This window comes from Anastrepha ludens, chromosome 5 (genome assembly GCF_028408465.1).
Source record: "Anastrepha ludens isolate Willacy chromosome 5, idAnaLude1.1, whole genome shotgun sequence".
Classification (NCBI taxonomy): domain Eukaryota; kingdom Metazoa; phylum Arthropoda; class Insecta; order Diptera; family Tephritidae; genus Anastrepha; species Anastrepha ludens.
Genome location: NC_071501.1, coordinates 74,636,630 through 74,661,609, shown reverse-complemented (window position 1 = coordinate 74,661,609; position 24,980 = coordinate 74,636,630). Strand labels below are relative to the sequence as shown.

Genomic DNA, 24,980 nt, shown 5'->3' with positions numbered 1-24,980 from the left:
AGGGTGCGCCGCCAAAGTTCATGGATACCGAATTGGAGGAATTGCTCGATCAAGATCCGGCTCAAACGCAAGAAGAGGTTGCAAAAACTTTGGGAGTTGATCAATCAACCATTTCCAAACGTTTAAAAGCCATGGGAATGATCCGAAAGGTAGGCCATTGGGTGCCGTATGAATTGAAGCCAAGAGACGTTGAACGCCGTTTTATGGCATGCGAACAACTGCTTCAACGGCACAAAAGAAAGGGTTTTTTGCATCGAATTGTGACTGGCGATGAAAAGTGGGTCCATTACGACAATCCAAAACGTCGGGCAACGTATGGATACCCTGGCCATGCTTCAACATCGACGTCGGCGCAGAATATTCATGGCCTGAAGGTTATGCTGTGTATCTGGTGGGACCAGCTGGGTGTTGTGTATTATGAGCTACTGAAACCGAATGAAACGATTACGGGGGATGTCTACCGACGACAATTGATGCGTTTGAGCCGAGCACTGCGAGAAAAACGGCCGCAATACGCCGATAGACACGACAAAGTTATTTTGCAACATGACAATGCTCGGCCACATGTTGCACAAGTGGTCAAAACATACTTAGAAACGCTCAAATGGGATGTCCTACCCCACCCGCCGTATAGTCCAGACCTTGCGCCATCCGATTACTATCTCTTCCGATCGATGCAACATGGCCTGGCTGACCAGCACTTCCGTAATTACGATGAAGTCAAAAAATGTATCGATTCGTGGATTGCGGCAAAACCGACCGAATTTTTCACAAAGGGAATCCGTGAATTGCCAGAAAGATGGGAAAAAGTAGTAGTAAGCGATGGACAATATTTTGAATATTAAATTTGTAGCCATTTTACGTCAATAAAGTTTCAAATTTCGAAAAAAAACCGCACGAACTTATTCATAGTCCTATTACATACATACATACTTCCCTACATACATACATACGTGTGCACAGACGACACATGTTGCTTGCTTGGTTACTAAGTTTTAGTGTTTCTACTTTTGGTTTGGTTATTCCGACGCACGTGTACATACACATACATACAGTTTTTGCTACTCGTCAAATCGCATTCATTCACGCTTGACTTGGAGTCTCAGCCAATTTCGAATTACTGCAAATGGGTATACTATTTAATTTGAATAAGTGAACAGTTTTGATTAGTTTGTAATTTTGAGCGGAATAGTTGCTAAAAATCGAAGTGCGGAGATGAAACATCAAACATTAAAATAGTAGAAAGCGTTAAATTCTTATGGCTGGGAGAACATAAAGGATATGCAGAATATAAAAGGTACCACTATTTGGTGAGCTGACGCAAATCTAGAGTTTAGTCCACATTTTCTTTGTTTACAAGCAAATTCGAACATAAATATTTATTTTTGTTTATAAAAACCAAAGTAAATCTTAACCTAAACATTTATTTTTGTGTGCAAAAGCTTACTATTTTGACACTTTTCTCTCATTTCTCGCCATGTCCTGTCTAAAATAATATCAAGGCAAAATTACCCTCGAAATTCAACCGATAACTGCGTAATCTTGTATTTTATCATTCCAGTTTAATTCTAATGGATTCTAATTCAGATTACAAGGTTCAGCCATACGAAACAAGCATTGTACTTATTTTTCGACAGTCACCTGTGAGTGAGTTTCACAAGCAGTCAAGTGTGCGATGGTGAGAGTGCTAATGAGAGCATCATGTAAATAAATTCTCCCCACCGTTCCGTTTTGTAGTATCGCAGATGGTTGGCGTGGGATTGTGTCCGTAGAATCGTGTCAGCTGATTGCTCTCTCACCGCATAGTGTTACCAAATAGTACATTTCGACATCATTTACAAAGTAAACTTAGAGAAATTTTAATTTTTATTCAAATAACTTAAAAAAATTTTTGAATAATGTTAATTACAGATAAATGAACTATTTGCATTTTTTTGTTTTTGGCTTTAGTTTATTAGACAATGAAAAATTGTAAGTGGTAACGTGGATGTGTGTATGCCAAAATATCAATGGCAACATTGTGGCGATACCACGAGACACAAACGCACACAAACCGATGTTTTATGTAAATATGTAACCAAAGGAAAGCAGCTGCTTCCTACGAGCACAAGTGTTGCTCAATTTTGTGTATCCTACGGTCAGCGGAAAGGGACTACGATACGTTGGTGAGTGTGAGCACCATTACACTCTTCCAATCAGCCGTTGATCAGACGGCAACAAAGTAACTTGAGGAATGGCTGCGATAATTTTTTCGTGTATGTATCGCCAACAAAATCTCAGTTCTCTCCAACCTTTGTCGTAAACAAATCGCTGTCATATCCCCTGTTACGTCAGAAAATCATTTGATTTCTTCAAAATCGCTGAGAGTCGGTTTAAGACCTAATGGATTCCACGGTTTCGGAATTTTGTCCACCGTGTTACCTCTCAGCAGGGAATGATAGAAGAGAAGATTGCACACTTTAACATCATGAGTAAGGTGAATCTATTAAAGGTAGTGGTACTAGACCAATAAAACCGATTTGTACATTAGAATGCCCCGACAGAAAAAAGTGGAGTAGTGTAAGATAGAACGGCTATTCGCGATTTCATTTTGCTCTGACATCTTAATGTACACGACGAAAGAAAAACAAAAAATCAGCTGGTCTGAATACTGAAGCTGCTGCCTATCCAAAACAGTTTCTTTATTATTTTTTTTTTTTTTGATTTTGATAAATCTGACTTCAGCTCCCTTCGCAATACAAAACAAACGACAACGCACTTGAAGAAAATTAGACTCGACAGATGCAAGCAGCTTTTGCGGTGGCACGCGGTCAACGGTCATGAAAATATTTTTTTCCCAAATGAGAAAATTTTCATGGTTGAAGAAGTTTTTAATAAGCAAAACTACAAAATCTATGGTGAAATTTCTAAAGACGCAAAAAATGCTGTTCCAAGGTGTGAACGGCCCCCATCCAGTATCCGCAATGGTTTGGTAGGGAGTGTCTTGTAAAAGCGTTACATCTTGCATTTTTGCGAAAAAGAGATAAAGACCGGGGCAAAAGTGTACCAGGATGATGTCTTAGAAGGCGTAGGGAAGCAGTTGAGCCATATTCTCTTCAATGAAGAGCATTGGATCTTTCAGCTAGATTACGCTCCAGCCAATAAGACAGAAACCATCCACCAGTGGCTAAAAAACAATATTCCTGAGTTAATAGCCGCAGATCTAAATTCTTTGTCCTACAGTTTGTGGTCAGAATTAGAGAACATGGCTTGTCGAAGACCTCACAGAAATTTGGGGAGTCTTAAACAATCTTTGGTTCGAACAGCGACGTCAATATCCATGGAAACCGTGTGCTGTAAGAGCTGAATGCCCTAATCGTTTAAAGGCTTGTGTAAAAGCCAATGGTGACCATTTCGAATAAAAATTAATTTTTTTTTATTAATTACATCATTAAATAAAACTAACTTTATTGAAAAAAATATTATAATTTCATATCTATAACGAACTTAATTGTAACAGAACTTATGGCAGGACTAAGTACATACATAACCTCCAATGATTACAAGGGTCGAGCCACGGAGTAAAATCATCTACCTAAGTGCTGGGCTGTATAAGTGGAAGGCTGAATATAAATTTGTATGTGCATACATAAATGTATAAGTATATGTAAATGTTACCTAATGGCTAACAACGGTTTACTTGCTTTTTTTGCTGTAATCGTATTTACTTAAAGAAATTTGAGATTATTTGTACTAAATCTTTTATTTTCTTAAATGAAATATACAAGGTTACTTTTTAACAACAGTACGTATTAAAATTTTAATATAACCCAGGTACAGTACGAATAAAACATGTAATCTAGAATTTTATTGCATATGAAGAGCACTGTGTCTGCACTCAACGAAGTAAAATTTATAAATTTACGATGAAATATTGTATTAAATAATAATGATGTTGCTACTGGCGTACGCATAATGCCCTGGAGCTGTGGTATATTGATAAATATATATACATATAATTGGCGCGTACACCCTGTTTGGGTGTTTCGCCAAGCTTCTCCACTCATTTGTGGTGTGCGTCTTGATGTTGTTCCACAAATGAAGGGACCTGCAGTTTCAAGACAACTCCAAACGACAGATAATTTAGTTTAATATATATTTAATTAATGTCAAATAAACAATAAGAGATCTGCAATATGATAATAACAATTGAAATTATGATACATGTTATATTAATAACCTAGAATTATGTTTGCGTCACTCTGTACGTCATGCATTCCACATTTCCCACATTCGGCTTTCAAATTTTGACAGTATGGCGCTAACTTTATACGTCTGTTGGTTTTTTGTTATGTGATTTGATTTGATTTTGTGCGCCCTTTGTATTTTTATATTTATTTAATTCTTCGATAAAAACCAATAAATAATTTCTTAGCGCCTGAACGAAAATATCCGATGGCTCCTCCTTCCAAACACGTCAGCGGTAGTGTTACAGTTAGCGGCTTATCCACTATTGGTGACCCTACAAATGACACGGCAGCACAACAAGCGCTCAGCTATGTACGCGATTTTTGTATGCATGCGACAAATTATCGCAACCAACAAACTATTGAATCATTAGCGCTCCTAAACCGCAGTGCTTCACTTCTCAGCACAACCGTGCAACCGCAACTATTTAATCCTGTACAGCTGGAAACTTCGAAACTCTTCATAGACTTGCACGCTGTAATGGGCACTTTGGCCGCCGACTCCGATGCACTTTGGGCTTGCGTTACGCTTTTACAACATCTTAGCCGTAATCTAACAGCACGACGTGCGTTGGTAGAAGACTTTCGTTTTGTGCCGCTTTTGGCGTTTGTGCTTAAGCGTTCGCATGGACAAGAAAAGGTTCATAAACTGTTGACACTTTTGCAAGACTTAACTTATGGTATACAAATTAGCTGGGAGGAACCATATTTGATAGTGCTTCTGGAGCAGCTTGTAAATATCATATATCAGGCTGCTGAGGAAGATGAAGATGGGCTGGCACAGTTGGCGTTATCTGTTTTAATCAATTTGTGCTATAAGAATTTTGTGGTAATGTTCCTATTTTTGCGTTCAGTGAATATATCGAATTTCACAAAGCGTATTCAAAGCTATGGCATGTTGGCTAGTAAAATGTTGATAATACTTAGTGAAGATACACACACGCCCAACCAGAAAGACTTGGATTTATTTATACGTTCAACATTTGCGGCAGCTGAGGAATGTATCAAAAGTTGGAATGTGCCACATTTGAGGCATATAATAGAATTTTTATTGGACTCGGAATCCCATGCGTGTCTGAACCACTCAATGCTGAGTTATACACATTATTGTGAGGATGTGGAGCGGATACTTAATGTACGTAGCTAAACCATTATATTTCTTATAAATAATGCAACCATAATTTAATGTTCATTTTTCAGGCACTAGAGTCCTGTGTCGTCGCTGAGGATGCAGATGAGCACATATCCAAGCAGAAACACACCTGTCTTGGCTTGCTTTTCCAACTGATACTTTATATATTGCAATTAAGCAATATTCCGGAAGCGAATGGTAAAGAGAATGTCATAAGTCTTGATTCAAACGTGCCCAGAATATTCGAATTTCTGGGCAAGTGGCTGGACTCCGAAGTGTGTGGCATTGAAGCTGTAGATTTACTGAACGGTTTAATAACTTTGGGTACATATTGAGCTATTAAAGAAAAATATTTCACTTTTATAAATATTTCAATTGCAGTTCCCAAGGAATCAATTGCTGCACGTATTGCTCGTGATCCTTCGTACATCGTGCACTTGATTGCTATATCGGAGAAACCAGAAACTAGTGCACGCCATAAATCTGTCATTCTGCAGCTGTTGTTATCTCTACTACATCAGCCAAAGACAGAAAAATTGATTCTATCGCGTATTACTGAATCATATTTTGACAAAATATTTGCCACGCTCCTAAATACTAGCCGAATAGATTTGCCATTTAATGTAATCACACCAGAAGATATCGAAAAGTATACCTACTGTTTGTTGCTGCTAATAAATTTCGCTGGTATTGCAAAAAAAGCATATTTCGAGAAATGCTCTACACTCTTACAATTCACCTCCATGCAAAATGTGTTGGCGCGCGCTATGGTAGGCAGCAGTGAGAAAGTGTGTGAAGCCGTTTTTGAAATTTCGCAATTTGAACGCTTTCCGCAAACTGAAGTGGCAAAGGTAAGTGGTCGAAAATTGCATTTAACTTCATTTGAAACGCAACTTGGTTTGATATGTTTCACTTTTCTCAGCAAATCTCAAAATTGACTCCTTACAAAAGCGTGGGTAGCACTGCCGGCTCAACTGCAGATGGTGATCAGTGGCAAAAGTTTAATAGTATTATGAAAAGTCACAAAACCTTTGTTGGTAAGGAAATGGAGGAGCGACTTAATGCATTGGTTGATTTGATAAGCAATGCGCAACGTAACAATCAACTGCAGAATGTAGCCATGTCCCAAATCATCGAGATATTCAATTATAAAAGTGAAATGTTTAGCGCTTCAGAAAGTTGTATGCAAAGGCGGTTAGAGATCGCAAGCCAAGAGGTAAATAATTACGGAAATTCAGCTCAAAAGTTATGCGTTGAGTTACATCGTTTTTCTTTTTTTTTCAGATAACAAATCTAACACAACGCATCAATTTGCAAAACGCTGAGTTGCAAAAATATGAAATGATGAATCTTGAGCTGCACGTCAATCAAGAAGGGTTAGTAAACACTAGATATTTGAATATTAATGACTTCATTGGCGCTACATTTTTCTCGAATTCATTATTATATTATTTTACAGTTTGCAAACACAATGTCAGGATCTCAAACAGCAAAAAGATAATTTAAAGCACAATTTGGCGAGTTTGATGAAAAAGTTGTCGGAACAGTCGGAGTCGTTGCAAATATGTGAAAAGCGCTTGACCGTTAAAGTATCCGAAGTAATAGGTAATTAAAACGAAAGGATATAGTTTTTCTATAGATAAATGTAGGTTAGGTTAGGTATATCTGGCTGGTCTGAATAGATCTCACAAAGACTACAATGGTCCTTAGTGTTACCAGTGTTGTTGGAGGAGGTCGAGGTTTCCCATGTATACTGTACTTCCAGAGTTAGTTCCTCGTCTAGTTCCATCTTCAAAACTGAGGCAGTCCTAGGCAAGCGGACGCCTGCCTTAGCAAGCTCGTCATGCATATAGTGTTGTTGGGATGAGAGATATACAATTTAAGATTTGCTACAAAAGAAATTTCTTACCGGTCTTACAAATTCTGATAGTTTCAGAATATTGATGAAAAAATGTTACTTAAAAGTTATGAATTTCTAAAATATTTAAGTTACACTTTTGTCGGGACAACTAGCAAGTCCAGCACTCAGACAACATTAAGCCCATTGCATTGTACGCGGGTTCCCTTTTAATTTTCTTTAAATCTACCTGAGCTCCAAAGAAATCTGAGTAGATTTTGTGGTGCCAAGGAGCCAAGGTGGTCGCTTCTTAACACATCAGTGCCGTATTTGGCCTGATTCGAGGCAAAGGCCGGGCCATCTCCAATTGTTGGGCCACTGTCTGAGATGCCTACCTTTTCCATGGACAGGCAGTGGGTTGAAGTAACCCGTTTGCTAACCATGGCTATCATGGCTGCAGAAGGGAGTGGCAGAACTGGCTCCGGGTCCAAAAAGTTGGCCTCAGAGCCCAACCTAGCTAAAGAATCAAAGGTTTTGTTACCCGCTATACCTACGTGTCCCGGGACCGATGTTAGCATCAGGATATTATGTCTACGGACATAGTTCAGCCTGGATTTATACCAGCCCTAGTTCCATATAATTAGTAAAGTAATATCATGGGGCGGTTGTTGTTGTTGTAGCAGGAACTTTCCCCTGTCAGTGCAGTGTAATCACAGCTCGTCTTCGTCTAGCTCATCTAACGGTAGGCCCAGGAAACTAGCTCTTTCGACAGGTTGGGTCCAGAGGGAGAGGGGTGTTAGATTAGTGGGTTTGATGGGGCATGCGAAAAGGTGGTTGCGTCGTGCGGGGTGCCTTCACATGCCGGACATATGTTTAGTATGTCAAAGGTAACTCTCAATATTTTGGGGTTGTTAACCGTCGGAATTGGTGTGTCGTCGACTTTTACCTTAAGTTGTAGCTTGACCTCCTTTTGTCCAGGTGGTGAAGAGGGTCGCCGTGGATTTAGTGGGGGAAAGTTGTAAGTTCCTCGCAGTGAAGAAGCGAGATAGGCAGGCGAGGTAGTCGTTTACCTTGGAGCGTAGACCATCAATGTCATTGGCCGTCGCCATTATCGTGCAGTCGTCGGCGTAGGAGACAAGGGAGACTCTCTCTGATGGCTGGGGGAGTTTCGAGACATAGAAATTGAAAAGCAAGGATGAAAGAACACCACCCTGCGGAACCCCTTGCCTTATTTTCCTCTGTTTGGATGTTTTGTCTCGAAAAAACACCTACAAATGACGACCACTTAGGTAGTTCGGGGTCCACCTCTTCAGCCCTGGCGGGAGTGTCGACTGTAAAATGTCATCTAGTTGTTGCTATTGTTGTAGCAGCATAAACATTCCCCATACTTACATATGAGGAATGCTGCTGGAGTGACAGTCCTTGGACGGATATAAATCCGGGTCGTTTCGGTAACGTAGAACCGACTGTCGTGGAAACGAGTAGAATGGCGTGGCTGACTGTATCGAAAGCTTTTTTAGATCTAACGCTACTAGGACAGTCCTCTAGCAGGGGTGATTTTGGTTAAGTCACCGTAGCTGCTGTTGTTGTAGCAGTATAGAAATTCCCCATACATGTACGAGAAATGCTGTTAAAGTGACGGCCGGGGCCGTATATACATTCAAGTAGCTCCGGTAACGTAGAACCAACTTTCGTGGGAATGCGGTCGTCGTAGCCGAATGGGTTGATGCGTGACTACCATTTGGAAGTGCTTAAGTTCGAATCTCCGTGCATGAAACACCAAATGATAGAAAACTTGTTTATCTAATAGCAGTCGCCCCTCGGGAGACAATGGCAATCCTCCGAATGTATTTCTGTCATGAAAAATAACAAAAAAAATGTACCGTTCAGGTCGACTTAAAACTGTAGTTTCCTCCACTTGTGGAACAACAGCAAAACGAACGCCACAAATAGGAGGAGGAGCTCGACCAAACACCAAATAAAGGGTGTAAGAGCCAAATATATATATGTAGGCGCCTTCGATTCGCCACTGCTCTGGTCGCTATGTTTGGGCATTGTTCGCATGATGAAAAATTTGGATGTGATACAAAAACAAATTTATCGAACAAGATTCGCCTTTGGCGAGTGTAGTTATACCTCATAAAACTGGTAAAACTCATTATTTCCAATGCTGCCAACTCTCTACAGAGAGATTCATTAGATTGCATGCGACTAAGCGGGTCGGGGAAAAGAATGCATCCGCGGTAAAGCAGGCCTGTCGTAAAAGGCGAGTAAAATCCGGCAGGAGAGGAAGGGGCTCAGCTCGAAAGGCCTCATATACCCCGAACACCTCCAGCGGCAGAGCTGTAAAGCTCATCAGGATCGAGACCAGTAAGATTCTGAATACTGGAGCTTAGTATACTAGAAAATATCTGAAATTAGAAAATTTATGTGCTGGTGAAAGTAGTATTATATCACCTCAGTACAGGAGCGTGACGGGTTTTAGTGGGCACACAACTTGACGCAGTAGACGATGGTCGCTGCAAGTGCGAAGGCATTTTGAATCCTACCTCACCCACCGAAAAAAATGCGTGCATACAGGGAGGCTTTAATTGCTGCAACTTTCAAAATTCTCTTTTAATGTTGCCGGCCATGCTCGCACGACAACTCCGTTGCTTACAATTGCTTAGTTTTAGGTGTACAGCAACAACATTGTGAAGAACGAGAACACAAACACAACACGAGCTTCACAAGAAACGAGTTGAAGCAACAAATGTTTCCCTGTATGCTTCCAGGCAAATGTAATTTTTGGCAACTCTATTCTAGCATTACCAATATTTGTTTCTTTATTGTATCGCAGTTGCTTCATCTATTCGCCACTTGCTAACGCTTGGCGAATCGAAGACGCCTTATATAATATAATTAGCCAAATTACTAATATTTGCTTTCGATGTAATTTTATAGTTTTGCAAAAGGAAAATGGCGAGTTGAAAGAGGAACTGACCGCGAAAATCAAAGAATTGGAAAAAATGCAAACCAATGCAAAGGAAAATGTAACTAAATTAGTCTTATTTTTTTGTAGCAAAATATAAAAAAAATGTATCTTCACCATTTTCAATAGGCCACACGTATAGAAAAGCTAAAGAAGTCGATCGCTGCTTTCGAATTGGATATAAAGGAAAAATCACGTGTAATTGAGGAGCGTGAACGAGATCTAAGTAAAACGCAAAAACTTTACGAGGAGCAGAAGGAAGCGAAGAAGAAGTCGGATGATGTTATATCAGTGTTAGAGGCACAAATCCAGGACAAAAATGAACAAATACGTAATTACGAGTTGGAGCTTAGTGAAACAGAGGAGTTGCGCAAAACTATTATGAGCCTAATGGAGAGTAAGAAGCCGAAACGAAAAACGTAAACGATCAAAAGTTCGTCATGATGTGGAGGTGTTGTCTGAGGGGCACAGCCTAGACCCAATTAGCACAAAAGATGCCATTCGGATCCGGCGTGATGTAGTGGCAAAAATAATAATAACAATATTACGTTTAGTAATGTAAGAAAGTTTATTTGTGCATCGTTAGGACGTAGGGAAGGAGGGGAGTAGAAATTATTAGCGTTATAAATTATTTTACAATAGTAGTTTAGCGCTTAATTACTAAGTACATATTTAGTTAACAATTCATAATTATACATACATACATACATTGCAATTGCACATTTGATTTTGTTTTTAATGTAATAATGAACATATTTCATTAGCATTTCATATTTCACAAGTCTGTCAAAATAAATTTTAACAACAAGCATAACTGAATGCATATAAGTTCTTGATTCTAACTGATTTATAAGTACATAATTTTTACATATATATCTAGAATGCAGTATGCACAGCACCGCACACAATCATAGAGTTTATACACATATACAAATACATATGAAAATAATATTTACTGGATCGCGGCACTCGTTCGTTGAACTGTTTAGTATCACTTCTTGTTACTTTAAAGTGGTTAAAGCTCTGTTTTTTTTTTGTGTTATTTGATATTTGTTTGTATAATAAATGCATATATTGCAAACTATATTTTAAAACTAAAAGTTGCTGCAACCGCCACCAAGCTAAGTATGGCGATTATGCAGACTGAGACGCGATTGTCCGTGCTGCCTGATCTGCTTTCGACGTCACTGTCGCTGCCATCCAAACGACGCGATTCACGCTTCTCAGCTTTTTCACACAGCGTGCCGCAGTTGGCATGCTCGCAAATGTCGCAAACAACGGATTTGGGTGCACGATAGAATTGACGCGCACGACGTGCTAAAAGAGAGTATTCGACATTTATATTTTAGTTATTCATAAACTGTATATACTGCGCTTGGACGCTCACCGTTGTCATAGTAATCGTACATGACCACTGGCACCAGCTGGTGGCCTGTAACTTTCACTGTTTTGTAAGCATGCAGCGTTGGACAAACTTCTCGTCGGTCCAAATAGTCGAAGTAAATAATAACCACAGTGTTGCGGCGCTGTGTTTCTACGCGCTGGAGATGAGGTAAGAAAAATGAAAAAAAAAAATTATACTATGAAGCAACTTTTTGTAATTTGCATTTTCACCTTAATTCTTTCGCTGGATTCCAGTGTAGGCAGCGTTTCAGTGTCTACCACGAAGCCACTAGGCAAATAAATTTCCATAACCGCCATATTGGAACGGCTGGCATCCTCCTCTACTGGCACGAAGCTGATAAAAAATAACGAAAATGCCGTTCAGTTGATATACAAAAAAAAAAAAAAAATAATTAAGACAACTTCTTAACACTCACCTTGCACACGCTGATAAATGCAGATAGTCTGAATGCGAATTCCGATTCACCGTCGGATCGAGCACAAATCGAGGCCACGCACTCGTCACATTGGTATTGTAACTGTAGCTTAATTGCGCAAAAGCGATGCCTTGGCCTGTAGCTGATATGGTAAGATTTTTCACCGTATTCGGAAGTTCATAGCTTTGTAGCGCCAGCGAATTCTCTCCATTCACGTTAAGCGTAGTCTCGGCACCCTGTCCATATTGCACGCTCACCTGCACATTATTAGCTTGACTTGAGAAACGTGCAGCGAAGGCCATCAGCGCTTGTATGCCGACTACTGTGTCTTGCGAAGAGACAAAACCACCGAATGCATTGCGCTGATCCGCCAGCCATTTGAGTACTGGCAAGGCGTCGCCGATGAGATTGTTTTCAAGCAACGCAAGCGCCGCATACGAGGATATTTCAATATTCACCGAGCGCGTGCGATTGTACCAAGGCGAGGGTCCTTCGGCGATGGGTGCTGTCTTATTCCACCACTTCTTTCCATCTGCAAATACTCATCGTTTATAAAAGGTGATATTTTAAACCATTCCAATTAGTTTACAGACCTTCGTTGACCGCCATAGCATCGAGCCGCTGCAAGAAAGCACTCTTGGAATTGTGGTTGGCTCGTGACAGCACATAGGTGCCAATTGCCGTGGCGTGTAAATCACTGGAGCTATCCAAACCGCGCGTTATAAAATCCAAGGCCTTGTTGATAACGTTCGTGTACTCGGGATAGGCTTTCTGTTGGAATAATAAGTAGGATAAAGGATAAAAATGCACTCTATGTATTTTTGCTTTTAAATTTTATTTGACATTATTAATTGATTTTACTTTATCTCATTTATTTACTTTGATTTAGTTTTGATTTTAATTTCATCTTACTCACCGCATTCTCCATGAAGGCCATCGTCGCAAACGCCGTTAAACTCAAACCTTCATCACTAAATGCCTCAAAAACGTCTCCTCTCTCTTCAAAGCCTCCACCAGCGGTTTGGGTGCTAGCCAAATATTCCAGAGCTTTTTTCACAATTGCCTCGTCAATGTAAATGTAAGGAGCAGCTTGTCGGAAGGCACGCGCCACATAAGCGGTCAACCAAGTCGAACCACTCTTCTCCTCTAAACCAAAAGCGCTGAAAGCACCGTTCATATGACGATAATAGAGCAAATGTTGATAGCCTACTTCTAAATTGCGTTTAATGCGCATTTCAGTCGCAGGCGTCAATTGGCGGAGACGCTACGTTAATTATAATTTATAAATAATATTAATAAAAACAAATTGTAATAAAAGTGTTTACCTCCAGGTATCGCAGCACCAATAAGTTGGGCATAAAATGAACCATTGTCTGTTCGCCACAGCCCGTTGGTAAGACTATTAAGTGCTCAATATTTCCCAGTAAGCTGCCTATCACATCTCCCACCGCAGTTATTTGTATCTTCGTTGAGCCGGCGATGGCATTACGTGGCACATTGGCAGAGATATTCATTTTGGTTTGTGGACCTGAACTAAATTCGAAGAGGAAACCATGATTAATGGTCTCTATAGCGCCTGGATATTCGACAAGCAGGGTAGTTTCAACTGTGTCGGCAGCCAGCGGAGAATTAGCCACCGCCTTGACGTTAATAGGACCGACACGTTTGGGTTTCACAATGAAGGCAATAGGTTTTACGGAATGCGCCAGTACTCGCACTGTGCGACGACTGTACAATTCGATTTCTACGATAAGTGGGGTTTGAATAAAAAGTGTGCAATGAGAGCAATTTAGAGAGGTTATTTACTTGGTGTAGGATCGCCCTTTGCGTCAAGTGGCGGAAACTCAAATTCTTGCGCGGTGTTGTAAAATGTCACCTCAACATCCAAATCGCTATCCTTATTGTTGGTGATGACGAATGGCAGAGCGATGATCTCTCCTAAAAATTGAAATTTTGCGAAATGAGAAACGATGTTTGAGATGTATATATGTATAAACAAATTTACGAATTTAAAGGTGTCTATATTAAGAACTAATATGATCGAGTATGATTTTCTCGGCAAAGGGAAAGTCGTTAAAAACGTCCGTCGAAGCGTTAGCAAGATCAGTTCGTGCAGCAACCATTTCAAATAACCATTTTTTATCCGGTACGCCGAAAGGGTTAGTATTGGCGGGACATGTTGCTACAAACATGCTGCATTTTTAAATGTTGTGCACCAAGTCTGATGTGTCGTCTATACAAAAGTTTAGCAACATTGTCCATATCGAAATAAACATTAGTTTAGCCGCTATGTTTCTAGCAACTTATGTGTACACCCAACTTTTGTTTTACATGGTAGATACGTTCCTCAGAAAAGAGTGCAAAAAAAAAATCGCTTAAAAATACATGGGACATATGGTCAGTTTGAGGTATGTTCCACAACTTTAAAAAAATCTATGATAAGATGAAAAAACTCTAAATATTTTCCTAAAAAACTGTGCAAAAGAAGTAAAAATGAAATCCGTATTACATAAGAATTTATAAAAGAAAAACAAATCATTTTTATTACAAAAAAAAAATTTAATAAGTGTACTGTGAATTTAAACTGTGTACTAATAATTGTAAGTACAAACCAATGAAAATTCTAATTGAAATAAGGAAGAAATCCATTTTGCAACTATTCATCAATACTTGACACTTGCACGTTTATACGTTTATTACTGGACCAAAAATACCATCATCTGTAGATACCAGATATATTCAGTCCATCTGTCGGGCTTAATTCAAATTATCAACGTCTTCTGTTGGTCTTTGTAACAAAGTCTCTTATTAGCCAACGTTGTTTGCTTTATCGAGTTGTTCATACAAGGTGGCACAAAATTAATCTCTTTACTGAAAAATGTATTGTATAATTTTTGCAAATGGCGTCGCTCGTCAATCATATTTGACACTTGTGAACTAGACCGCTGCTGTATACAAACAGACAAACAATGGAGCGCGTAAAGTTCAAATAAAGATTTCCATTACTCAGAATATTTTTTTTATTCAGTAAAAAAATTATTCAAAAACAAAATTGAATGATTAATTGGTATGGTAATTCCTAAAACACTCAGGCAAAGAGCCCATTGTGTTCGAAGCTCTGGAAAGTAAAGGGTTGATAGTCATTGAGGAAAGGGGGAGAGTGACAGAGAGAAAGAGACAGGATAGAATTGTGAGAATATTCTAGACTCTTTGGCAAATCTCAAAATATTTTCCAGTGAGAGAGCGAATTTTACTCATCCTCGTGACATCGGAACCAAAAATTCGTAGCCTTGTTCTAGCAAAGGCAGGACACTCACAGAAAAAATGCTCAGTGCTATCCGCCTCTTCCAAGCAAGACAGGCAAATCGGGTCCTTAATGATTCCAATTGTGGTCATATGTTGATCCCATGGGTTCTGTGCTCTAATAACACTGACCATCAATCGAACGCCTTTTCTCCCAAATTTCAGAAGAAATTTCGACGTTCGAGCTTGTCACAAAACACTTTGCAGTTCTGCAGCGTTCTATACCGGAATTGTAAATTGCACACATAATCGCTGATCGAATTCATGATTCCTTCGGAACTAATTCGGATTATTTGCTATGGTCCTTGTGGGGTGACCGCTGATCCGCAGTTGGCTAATTCATCGGAAAATTCATTTCCTTGAACACCGCGGTGCCCTGGAACCCATATAAGTACAAGCTCATTCCGTCTTGCAAAAGAATTCAGCTGATTCTTACATTTTTGAACAATCTTTGAGGTTTGCTTGCGCTCTTCAGAGCCTTCAGCGCAACCTGAGTGTCACTAAAGACTCCAATCTGTTTCTCGCTCCATCTCCTCTCAAGTATCTACTACGTTCAGAATGGCAAAAATTTCCGTTTGGAAAACATCTTTACTTAATCTTATATGAAAAGGTTTTGCCTAATAAGGAATTTTTTTAGGAAATATGTTTTGATTAGAAACACATTTTTTGTTTTGAGATTCGTGCAAGATTCTTGTGAGAAAGAAAGTTTCGTGTAAAAAAAATTATTAAAGAGCCGTGTTATTTCAGAAAAGGCCGTGTAAAAGAGAGTTGGATGTATAATAGGCTGACAAAGATTGTGTGTATCTGGTAAGAACCGAAGGGCGGGATGAACTGCTACAACAACACAGCAAATTCGGCAGTATTGCTCAAAAATAGATGTGGAATTTTTTTATACCGTTACAACAACAACAACAGCAGCTTGGATTGCTATTCGGACTATCCTCACTTCAGCAATAGCTCAAAAAATATTTCAGAATGTTTACAACAAAATGAATATTTACATCGCTCAACTCAATTATGACTACTATTCAATATTGTTTTTGCATTGCCTTATTTCCATTGCTTCACTCACTCAAAATGTATTTCGTTATCCCCTCTTACCTTTCCTAATCGAGTATGGGACTTCAGTGCTAATGTAAAACTCTTTGTACGACTGCAATGTTTTTGTTGGGTTTGTCAAGCCCAAACCGGTTATTGGATCCAATGAAAATGCGGACAGCACCCACGAAGTCATAGAGCTTGGTATACGACGATGCAACGTTGTGCGTCCTTCATTACTCGCCGAAATGTTCAGGAAAAGCCAAGTGTCTGCAGGCTCATGCATCAAATGAATCCGAGGATTATGCCAATAAGGCTTGGGTGTATACGAGAAGGCATAACGTCCCTTGCCAGGAGCGAGTGTATTCACTTCGAAGTGATGTGCTGGCCCTATATCCGTCTTGCGTATTGTGGTTAATTTGTTTTCGTCATCATCGTAATCGCGCATCAGATTCGGTGTAGTCTCGGGTTCTGTAAAAGGAAGAATGTGAAATTATTATAAAAAAATGCATAATAATAACTTTACCTTTTTCTATTATAAAATCTGCATTCGTCATTGTTATAACGCCCGATTCTTTACCGGGTGACCCGCGCTGTGTATTGATATCACGCAACTCGTAAGCGTTCAAGGCTTCCATTAGGCCACTATAACTGAGATCGTTACCTGAAATGGGTGAAAATGCGGGGATATTTTAAATTACATATAAATATACTGAAGTACCTTTTCTTATATTGGCGGCATTCTGATCTACCAACATAAGACCCACATATGAGTACGGTTTGGTCGTGATTGTTATATCGATATCCTGCCCAGGAGGTGCTTTGAGTGGTGCCTCAACTTGTATCTATAAAATGACAAAGAAGCGAGGTATTGAATTAAAATAAATAACTGTTTACTGTATATTAAAATGAAATAATTTCAACACTTTCTTCTTATTTTTATTTACGTTACTCACATTATTTATCAATGTGTGCTCGAATTCGATCACCTGCTCATCGTAGACAAACTCGCCATTTACTACCATATAGAGTAGTAGCTTCGCGCGCGGCATCATAGCAAATGTGGCCAGAAATTTAAAAGTGTGATAGTTGCTGTTATCCACCTGTCAATTGTTTACTTAAGTTTTTATGGGTTTTTTAGCACATAAAATACACTCACTTGCACAGCATGGGTTGTAATAATATCACCACGTCCAACTAATTGATAAATGAAGTACTTCATTGGCTCATTGGAGCGCACAGCTACAGCAACATCCTGATTTATCATTGGCCTAAATAATCGTATATTACACAATTGAGTTTGAGAAGTTTCATAGAGAATAAAGTTAGTAAACTAAGCATTCGGAGTCTGCAGCATAGCAAAGCGTCTACGGCTCTCTTGTGCCGTAGGCATGTACAACTGCAAACAAACCCACACATAATACTAATACAAGAACCATAGGTATGTCACAAGCGTATCTGTGGTCTAGGTGCTATGTCGTGGGGACAAATACTTCATTGTGAAGGGAATGTGAGACCGCGAGCATGTATTATCATGCCGAGGTTGATCGAACACACGATGCTAAAAGAGCTATGCTCCGGAGATATCGTTGCTGCAAAAATAAAGTACTTGAAAAGTGGGAACAGTGTCGAAGCTATCATAGTTTCGGCCTACCAACCCTACGACTCTTTGCAGCCACCTCCTTCGAGGGAGCTAAGAGAAGTGGTCAAGTATGCAGAATCCAATAATCTGGGGCTAATAGTGGGCTGTGATGCAAATTCACAGAACATTGTGTGGGGAAGCAGCAAATTTTATCCTGTCATCCGATTTGGTCATTCAAAACACTGGTAACAAACCAACTTTTGTGACCAGAAAGAGACAAGAGGTGATTGATTTAACACTTACCAATAGGTCAGTTGGAAAACAAATCAACCGATGGCGAGTTTTGGAAGAGGACTCTCTTTCTGATCATCGTATTATCGAATTCCGACTGGGGATTGTCACAATATCAATACCTTCCGCTAGGAATCCTCGAAATGTGGACTGGGACAGGTATGGTGAGCTTGTAACAGAGCGATTACCAAACCTGAAAAAACTCAAATCAGCAGAAATGATTGAATATGCTACTAAGAAATTAGAAGGTACTTTAATCAATTGCTTTGCAGACAGGGTGGAAATCATGTGAATCAGCCTTACACGATCTTGTTAGCAAGATTGAAGCCGCGCTGGAAGCTAACGAATACACAATGGGCGTGTTCGTGGACATTGAGGGGGCTTTTGATAATGCCACTTTCGGCTCTTCTGCCGATCGACACGGAGTTAATCAAGCCATTATAAAATGGATATATTCCATGTTCTCTGAGAGGCTGTTAACCGCTGGTGGGGGCAGTGACGAATAAATCACAGTCAGGGCCAAGCAAGGATGTCCCCAAGGGGGTGTTCTTTCTCCGCTGCTGTGGTGCTTCGTCGTAGACTCCCTATTAGTGGAGATGCAGGAACTCGGTTTTCACGTCCAAGCATATGCGGACGACGTCTGTGCGCTAACATCGGATAAATCCTTAAGGAGGCTTTGCACGAAAGTGCAGAGGATTCTTGACAAAATCGATGACTGGTGCATGAGACAAGGTCTTTCCGTTAATCCGAACAAAACAACCATAGTCTTGTTTACGAGAAAACGGAAATTGGATGGACTCAGTCTTCCAACACTGAAAGGTGTGACACTTGGTCTTTCCAACGAAGTTAAATATCTAGGAGTAATCTTGGATAAGAAGCTGACTTGGGAGACACACGTTTCACTGAAGGTGAATCGTGCATTGAAGATTTTTCAGCAATGCCGTAGAGCCTTTGGCAAAACCTCGGGTCTGAAACCTGCTGTGGTCCTATGGATATACACAGCACTTATCAGACCAATCATCACTTACGCTTCTGTGGTCTGGTGGCGACGGAGCATGGTTAAGTCCACAATCCGGGAACTATACAGGCTGCAAAGAAGTGTATGTTTATGCATCACGGGTGCCATGAGTACAACCTCTGGTGATGCCCTAAATGCAATGTTTGATTTACTCCCCCTGGATCTTAAGATACAACAGGAAGCAATAAAAGCAATGTGTAGACTCCATAAATATGGTTTCTGGCACGAAGATGGAACTTCGGGACACAGATAAATCTTTAAGTTGCTGTCGGAGCAGTATCCACTGTTTTTGGCACCTAAAGATAACCTGATACCCACAGTTTCATTTGGAAGGAAATTTGATGTCAGATTTCCATTGCGTGAGCAATGGAGCAATCCAGAATGCATGCAGGGAGGTTTGACGGAATGCATGCATGGAGCGGGAAACAGATTGGAGTCTTCAGTAACAGTCAGGCTGCATTGAAAGCCCTGCAGAACGCGAAGCAAAGCTCAGGCTTGCACTTATATGGGTTCCGGGATACTCCGGTGTTCAAGGAAACGAAATTGCCGACGAATTGGCCAACCGTGGATCAGCGGGGCCCCCACAGGGGCCAGAGCCAATAACACAGGCCGACAAAATTTAACCAACATTCAGACCCAGAAACCAGACTATATATTTCCGAAGGTTTATGATGCGCTGAATCCAAATCTGGCCTCAGAATTGCTCTATTAGTTTGAGTTTTCGAGATATCCTAACCTAAAAGTGCAAAAACCCCATTTTTGCCCATATTTGAGGTTATGTAGCCTTGCAGATGTTTTCTTTCACCAAAATTAAAGGATGGCATCTTTAAATACAATCCTTCTTTTTTCAAATGGCGTTTTGTTTGCTCAAATATCATTTTTTTTCGCAGAGATATCGCATTTTGAAATTTTCATGTTTCGAAATTTTCCTACACCTGAAAATCGATTAAGATAACATAGACATGATATATTCGATTACTAATTTTCTTGAATTGAGTCTTATTTTTCTTAAAATTTTGTCTCACACCATAAGTGTGCTGACTCACCACATCCCTACACTATCTAACCTTTGGGTACCGAGTCACACACAGCCCTAACCCCTAGAAACCACCCCTATCATATCGCGAGCAGGCTAACCCACATAACCGCAAGCAGGCTTTCCCACAAACTCCAAATTTACATACTAATAATCCATATATTTCAGGCCCTCAAACCCAAGAAAATTAGTAAGCGACTATATCATGTCTATGTTATCTTAATCGATTTTCAGGTGTAGGAAAATTTCGAAACATGAAAATTTCAAAATGCGATATCTCTGCGAAAAAAAATGATATTTGAGCAAACAAAACGCCATTTGAAAAAAGAAGGATTGTATTTAAAGATGCCATACTTTAATTTTGGTGAAAGAAAACATCTGCAAGGCTACATAACCTCAAATATGGGCAAAAATGGGGTTTTTTGCACTTTTAGGTTAGGATATCTCGAAAACTCAAACTAATAAATTAATTTTAGTTATCAATCCGAATTTTGCATGGACAGAGAAGGAGATATTAGTTTAAATTATTTCGGATACTTTTCCTTGTAGACTAGTGTAATCGGAATCAGTCCCGCAGGAATCAAGAATTGGATCAGCGATTATGTAGGCAATCTACATAAAGAGCGATGGTCCGGTCTGGAACGCTGCAGAACTGCAAAGTGTTTTGTGACAAGTCCGAACAGAAAACTGTCAAACTTTCTACTAAAACTTAGAAGGAAAGATATTCGGTTGATGGTCGACATCATTACAAGACACAACCCATGGGGTCAGCATATGAGCACCATTGGAATCATCGAGAACCCGGTATGCCTGTCATGCTTGGAGGAGGCGGATATCATTGAGCACTTTCTCTGTGAGTCTCCTGCCTTTGCTAGAGCAAGGCTACGAGTATTGGGTTCCGATGTCATGAGAATGAGTAATGTTCGTTCTCTAAAACTGGAGGATATTTACAGATTTGCCAAAGAATCTGGAAAATTCTCACAGGACTAACCATCTCTATCTCTGTCTCTATTCTTTCCTATCTCTTTCTCTGATACTTTTCTCCTTCCCTCCTTGACTATCTACCCCCTTTACATAGCTTCAAATACAATGGACTCTTTAGCCTGAGTATTTTAGGAGCCACCAAATATCCTGGTGCTCCTTGGCTCGACCTTTTCAAATTCAAAAGCATTCGGAGAGGCTATAATTATTTGAATATACTGTACATTTAACTCAATCACTCATCCTCCCAGTCTTACTATATGGCGCTGAGCCTGGACATTGACGAACTCCGATGAACGGTTATTAGGAGCTTTCGAGAGAAAAATTCATCGCAAGATCTATGGCCTGATTTGCGTGAATGATGCATATCGAATACTATAGAACCACGCGCTGTACGAGCTGTACGCCGGCATCGACGTAGTAAAGCGCATCAAAATTCAGCGGCTGCGCTGGATATGTCACGTTGAGCAAATGGAAAATTGCGATCCCGCAAAGAAAGTGCTCTGGCGTCAACGCGCACAATGCAGAGGCGATTGGCGCAACATTTTGGTAGCGGCCAAGACCGACCATCGTCAGTAGTTGCTAGCTAAGTAAGTAAGGGCATTTAACTCACACCTTTACTAAGTCTAACTTCGCTAGTGGCGGGAGAGAAGAAAACCCAGCCGTTTTTAAATCACTGCCATTATTGCTTTTTTTCTTTCTTTATACTTTTTTTTCGCAAATAACAAAATTAAATAGGCTACTGAAGTAAATAAGGCGGCAATTTGAGCTCATAACCTAATAATTACACTAGTGAACAATATTTTTCGTCAAATGGAGCAGTTGTAATAGGATTTTGAATAATTCCGCTTGTGTAAATTTCTGGATAGTTAAGTTAAATGGAGTGTCCTATGGCATACTAGGCAGTTTAGTAAATGTTTTAGCTAAAAATCTGTATTGTATTGTAATTTCTTTACTTACTTATCATTCAATATTTTTGCAGTAATGTAATTTTTGCTATGTAAATGTTTACGAGGTATTTTGCCCACATCGGTGATAATGCCAATATAGTTCACCTGGAAAAGAAACATTTTACTTATTTTTGCTTATTAACTGAAAATCGGAATGCCCTTTATGTATTCACAGAAAAACAAACCACTATTTTTTTCAGAAGGAGTATTCACGTACCAAAACATTATTTTTAGAAATATTGTAGTTTGAACGAGTTTGCTAGCAAATAATAACCATTTTTAAAACTATAAAAAATCGAAAACACGTGCAGAGGTAGATTTACTTAAGACGGCGTAACTTTTACAAATATCAAATTTTAAAATTTTGGTAGGAATATTAATCACAGATGGGGCAAGCTAACACAAAACAAAATAGCGCTCAAATCAGTTGACTTAGAGCGTCACCTGGCAGCTTTTTGGGAACCTTATGATCAAGGTGATATTTGGAATTCGATAATTCGTTCAAAATGCGTACTTTTAATTAGTAAGGTGTTCGGTATTTTGTTTTTTTTTTTGTTTGCTTTCTTATATAACTTAATTCAGTTCTACCACTAAGCGGTGCTTGTTTCAATAAACATATTGGCTTTTTTTAAGAGTTTAAGTTTTTTTTTGTGTAGTGAATACCCTTATTCGCACTACTACATATGCACATTCTCGCCTCTACTTACGATAACTGAATGATATTCATCCTTATCGCCTTCCGGCACAGTAAATTTCATTTTAAATTCACCATTCGTGTTAATGCCATAAACTGTTTTATTGTACATTTCGCTGCTGCCATAAACATTGGTCAGATATGCCGTTGCTTCGGGTGGGAAGTTCTTAAGTTGAGCACCGTCGCTGCGAACGACTTTTGCCTAAAAATACAAATTCGTAAATTAGTTTGATTTTTTAAATATCTACGCACAAAGCGAATTTACTCACCGTCACCTCGAACGGCACACCTGGTATATAATAACTGGGTATACGCACAGTCTCGACTCGATAAGCATCTAAATGCACCGTTATCACAGTGGAGAAATTCTGCACCGAGCCGGTGGACTTCTCTTCAACCAAAGCGTCTAACAAATATTCACGTTCATAATCCTCCTTCAATTTGAGCTCATCGCGTATATCGAATTCGAAATAGGCATTGCCGTTAATGGGCACCACTTTTCTCGTAATTAAATCATTCACGAACGGTTGCAACGAACCGAAGAAGGTGGGATATATAGATAGTGTAGCCTCACCTACAATTGGTTCGCCATATGCATAACTACAAAAATATGTGATGTGAAATAACTTAAGAAATATATGTATAAATAATCAATAGGCTATTGATAACTTACTGCGCCTTGATGTTCGCCTGAATTTTGTCATCCTTGTAGATCGCATGTTTGGCTGTGTCTATTTCAACTACGAATTTAGGCAAAATGTATTCCACAACCTCGAAAGTGCTTTTGTGTGACTCTTCCATTACCTCGACATTCACCGACCATTCGCCCATTTTCGGATAGTCGGACAATTGTAGTTCATTGCTATATACAGCATTTGTCAGTCGTATATCTCGGTAGCTTTTTATGATATTATCACCAGCATCTCTTATTGTTAAGTGTACACGACCGTAATTTCGGGCTGGTTTCAAATTGGCGTCTAACAGTAGGACGCGATAATGCACCAAATCACCAGGTTGATAGATGGCTTTGTCGTTTTGCACCAATACGGTGAATTGTTTGGCTTCAAAGTTGAGTTGGGTTTCATTGGTGAATATGGCGCCACTGACACCTTCAGCAGTCAAGCTGTAGCGATCTCGCTTTAGTGCTGGTATCTACAGATTTTAGCATTAGATATATAGTAAAGTTTACGAAACTATAAAATACTAATAGTAAATCGTTTACATCGATACCATACCTCAAAATCCACCAACTCCGTTGAGTAGGGCCGCACTTCTGCAAATTTAAAATTGGTATAACTCGAACCGATAATGCCCAATTTCACTTTGACCGGTTCTGGGGATTTATGTACACTCACAGCCACATGGTAATGTGAATTGGGCCGCAAAGTGTTGGGTGCAATTATCGAGTATATACTGTAAGCAAACAAAAACAAAAAAACAATTGAATACACATTTCAAGAAAAATATTGATTTTTTTATTATAATTTTGAAGATTAAATAAACTCGTTCACAGCGGATTTTCTGCGTTTCAGTCAATCAAATTCACGCAGTTAAATTTCAGGCGTTAAAAAATAAAACTGCATACTCAGAAAAATAATAAAAATTCTGGTTAGAAAGTTAAAAATGATATAACTTTTGTTGTTGTATGAAAGGGGAATAGCGTATTAGTCCAAGAGCGGTAATATCGGATGTTTGTTTAAGAGATAATACATGAAAATGATAATACAAAACAGAAATATTGTTGAAATGATTTTTTTTATTATAATATGGTGGATAATTACATGGAATTTATTTTTTGAATATGATATCCATCATATGTGAGCCACGGCTACAAGTTACGTAGTCCATTTGATTAGCCCAATTTTTTAATACTTTGCTGCAATAACTCGGCCGCCGTAGCCGAATGGGTTGGTGCGTGATTACCATTCGGAATTCACAGAGAGACGTCGGTTCGAATCTCGGTGAAAGCAAAATTAATAAAAAAAAAACATTTTTCTAATAGCGGTCGCCCCTCGGCAGGCAATGGCAAACCTCCGAGTGTATTTCTGCCATGAAAAAGCTCCTCATAAAAATATCTGCCGTTCGGAGTCGGCTTGAAACT

At 39.5% G+C, this 24,980-nt stretch overlaps 2 protein-coding genes across 2 annotated transcripts in view; one reads left to right on the top strand and one right to left on the bottom strand.

Moving 5' to 3' along the window:
- The first annotated feature begins 4,269 nt into the window (after nucleotides 1-4,269).
- LOC128862698 (uncharacterized) lies at nucleotides 4,270-10,985 on the top strand. Its single transcript, XM_054101359.1, has 8 exons — nucleotides 4,270-5,361; nucleotides 5,427-5,682; nucleotides 5,740-6,209; nucleotides 6,281-6,574; nucleotides 6,643-6,734; nucleotides 6,818-6,963; nucleotides 10,139-10,227; nucleotides 10,296-10,985. Exons 1-8 carry the CDS (start codon nucleotides 4,435-4,437, stop codon nucleotides 10,587-10,589), a joined length of 2,568 nt encoding a protein of 855 aa, XP_053957334.1. The 5' UTR covers nucleotides 4,270-4,434; the 3' UTR covers nucleotides 10,590-10,985.
- The window catches only part of LOC128862697 (thioester-containing protein 1 allele R1), a 28,499-nt gene continuing 14,229 nt past the window's right edge, over nucleotides 10,711-24,980 (bottom strand). Inside the window, exons 2-19 of the mRNA XM_054101357.1 lie at nucleotides 24,115-24,292; nucleotides 23,553-24,031; nucleotides 23,149-23,479; nucleotides 22,893-23,081; nucleotides 22,196-22,290; nucleotides 17,487-17,598; nucleotides 17,284-17,430; nucleotides 17,049-17,172; nucleotides 16,854-16,991; nucleotides 16,391-16,798; nucleotides 13,793-13,924; nucleotides 13,312-13,730; nucleotides 12,903-13,250; nucleotides 12,580-12,757; nucleotides 11,987-12,518; nucleotides 11,781-11,904; nucleotides 11,554-11,707; nucleotides 10,711-11,483 (exon numbers count right to left, since the gene is read on the bottom strand). Coding sequence (XP_053957332.1) covers nucleotides 11,248-11,483; nucleotides 11,554-11,707; nucleotides 11,781-11,904; nucleotides 11,987-12,518; nucleotides 12,580-12,757; nucleotides 12,903-13,250; nucleotides 13,312-13,730; nucleotides 13,793-13,924; nucleotides 16,391-16,798; nucleotides 16,854-16,991; nucleotides 17,049-17,172; nucleotides 17,284-17,430; nucleotides 17,487-17,598; nucleotides 22,196-22,290; nucleotides 22,893-23,081; nucleotides 23,149-23,479; nucleotides 23,553-24,031; nucleotides 24,115-24,292 — 4,324 coding nt within the window. The 3' untranslated portion in view covers nucleotides 10,711-11,247. The remainder of the gene's footprint in view (nucleotides 11,484-11,553; nucleotides 11,708-11,780; nucleotides 11,905-11,986; nucleotides 12,519-12,579; nucleotides 12,758-12,902; nucleotides 13,251-13,311; nucleotides 13,731-13,792; nucleotides 13,925-16,390; nucleotides 16,799-16,853; nucleotides 16,992-17,048; nucleotides 17,173-17,283; nucleotides 17,431-17,486; nucleotides 17,599-22,195; nucleotides 22,291-22,892; nucleotides 23,082-23,148; nucleotides 23,480-23,552; nucleotides 24,032-24,114; nucleotides 24,293-24,980) is intronic.

Coding starts and splice junctions, on each gene's coding strand:
- LOC128862698 (XM_054101359.1), top strand. CDS start 4,435: ATGGCTCCTCCTTCCAAACACGTCAGCGGTAGTGTTACAGTTAGCGGC. Junction 6,575..6,642: donor TAGAGATCGCAAGCCAAGAG/GTAAATAATTAC, acceptor TTTTTTTTTCAG/ATAACAAATCTAACACAACG. Junction 6,964..10,138: donor TAAAGTATCCGAAGTAATAG/GTAATTAAAACG, acceptor GTAATTTTATAG/TTTTGCAAAAGGAAAATGGC.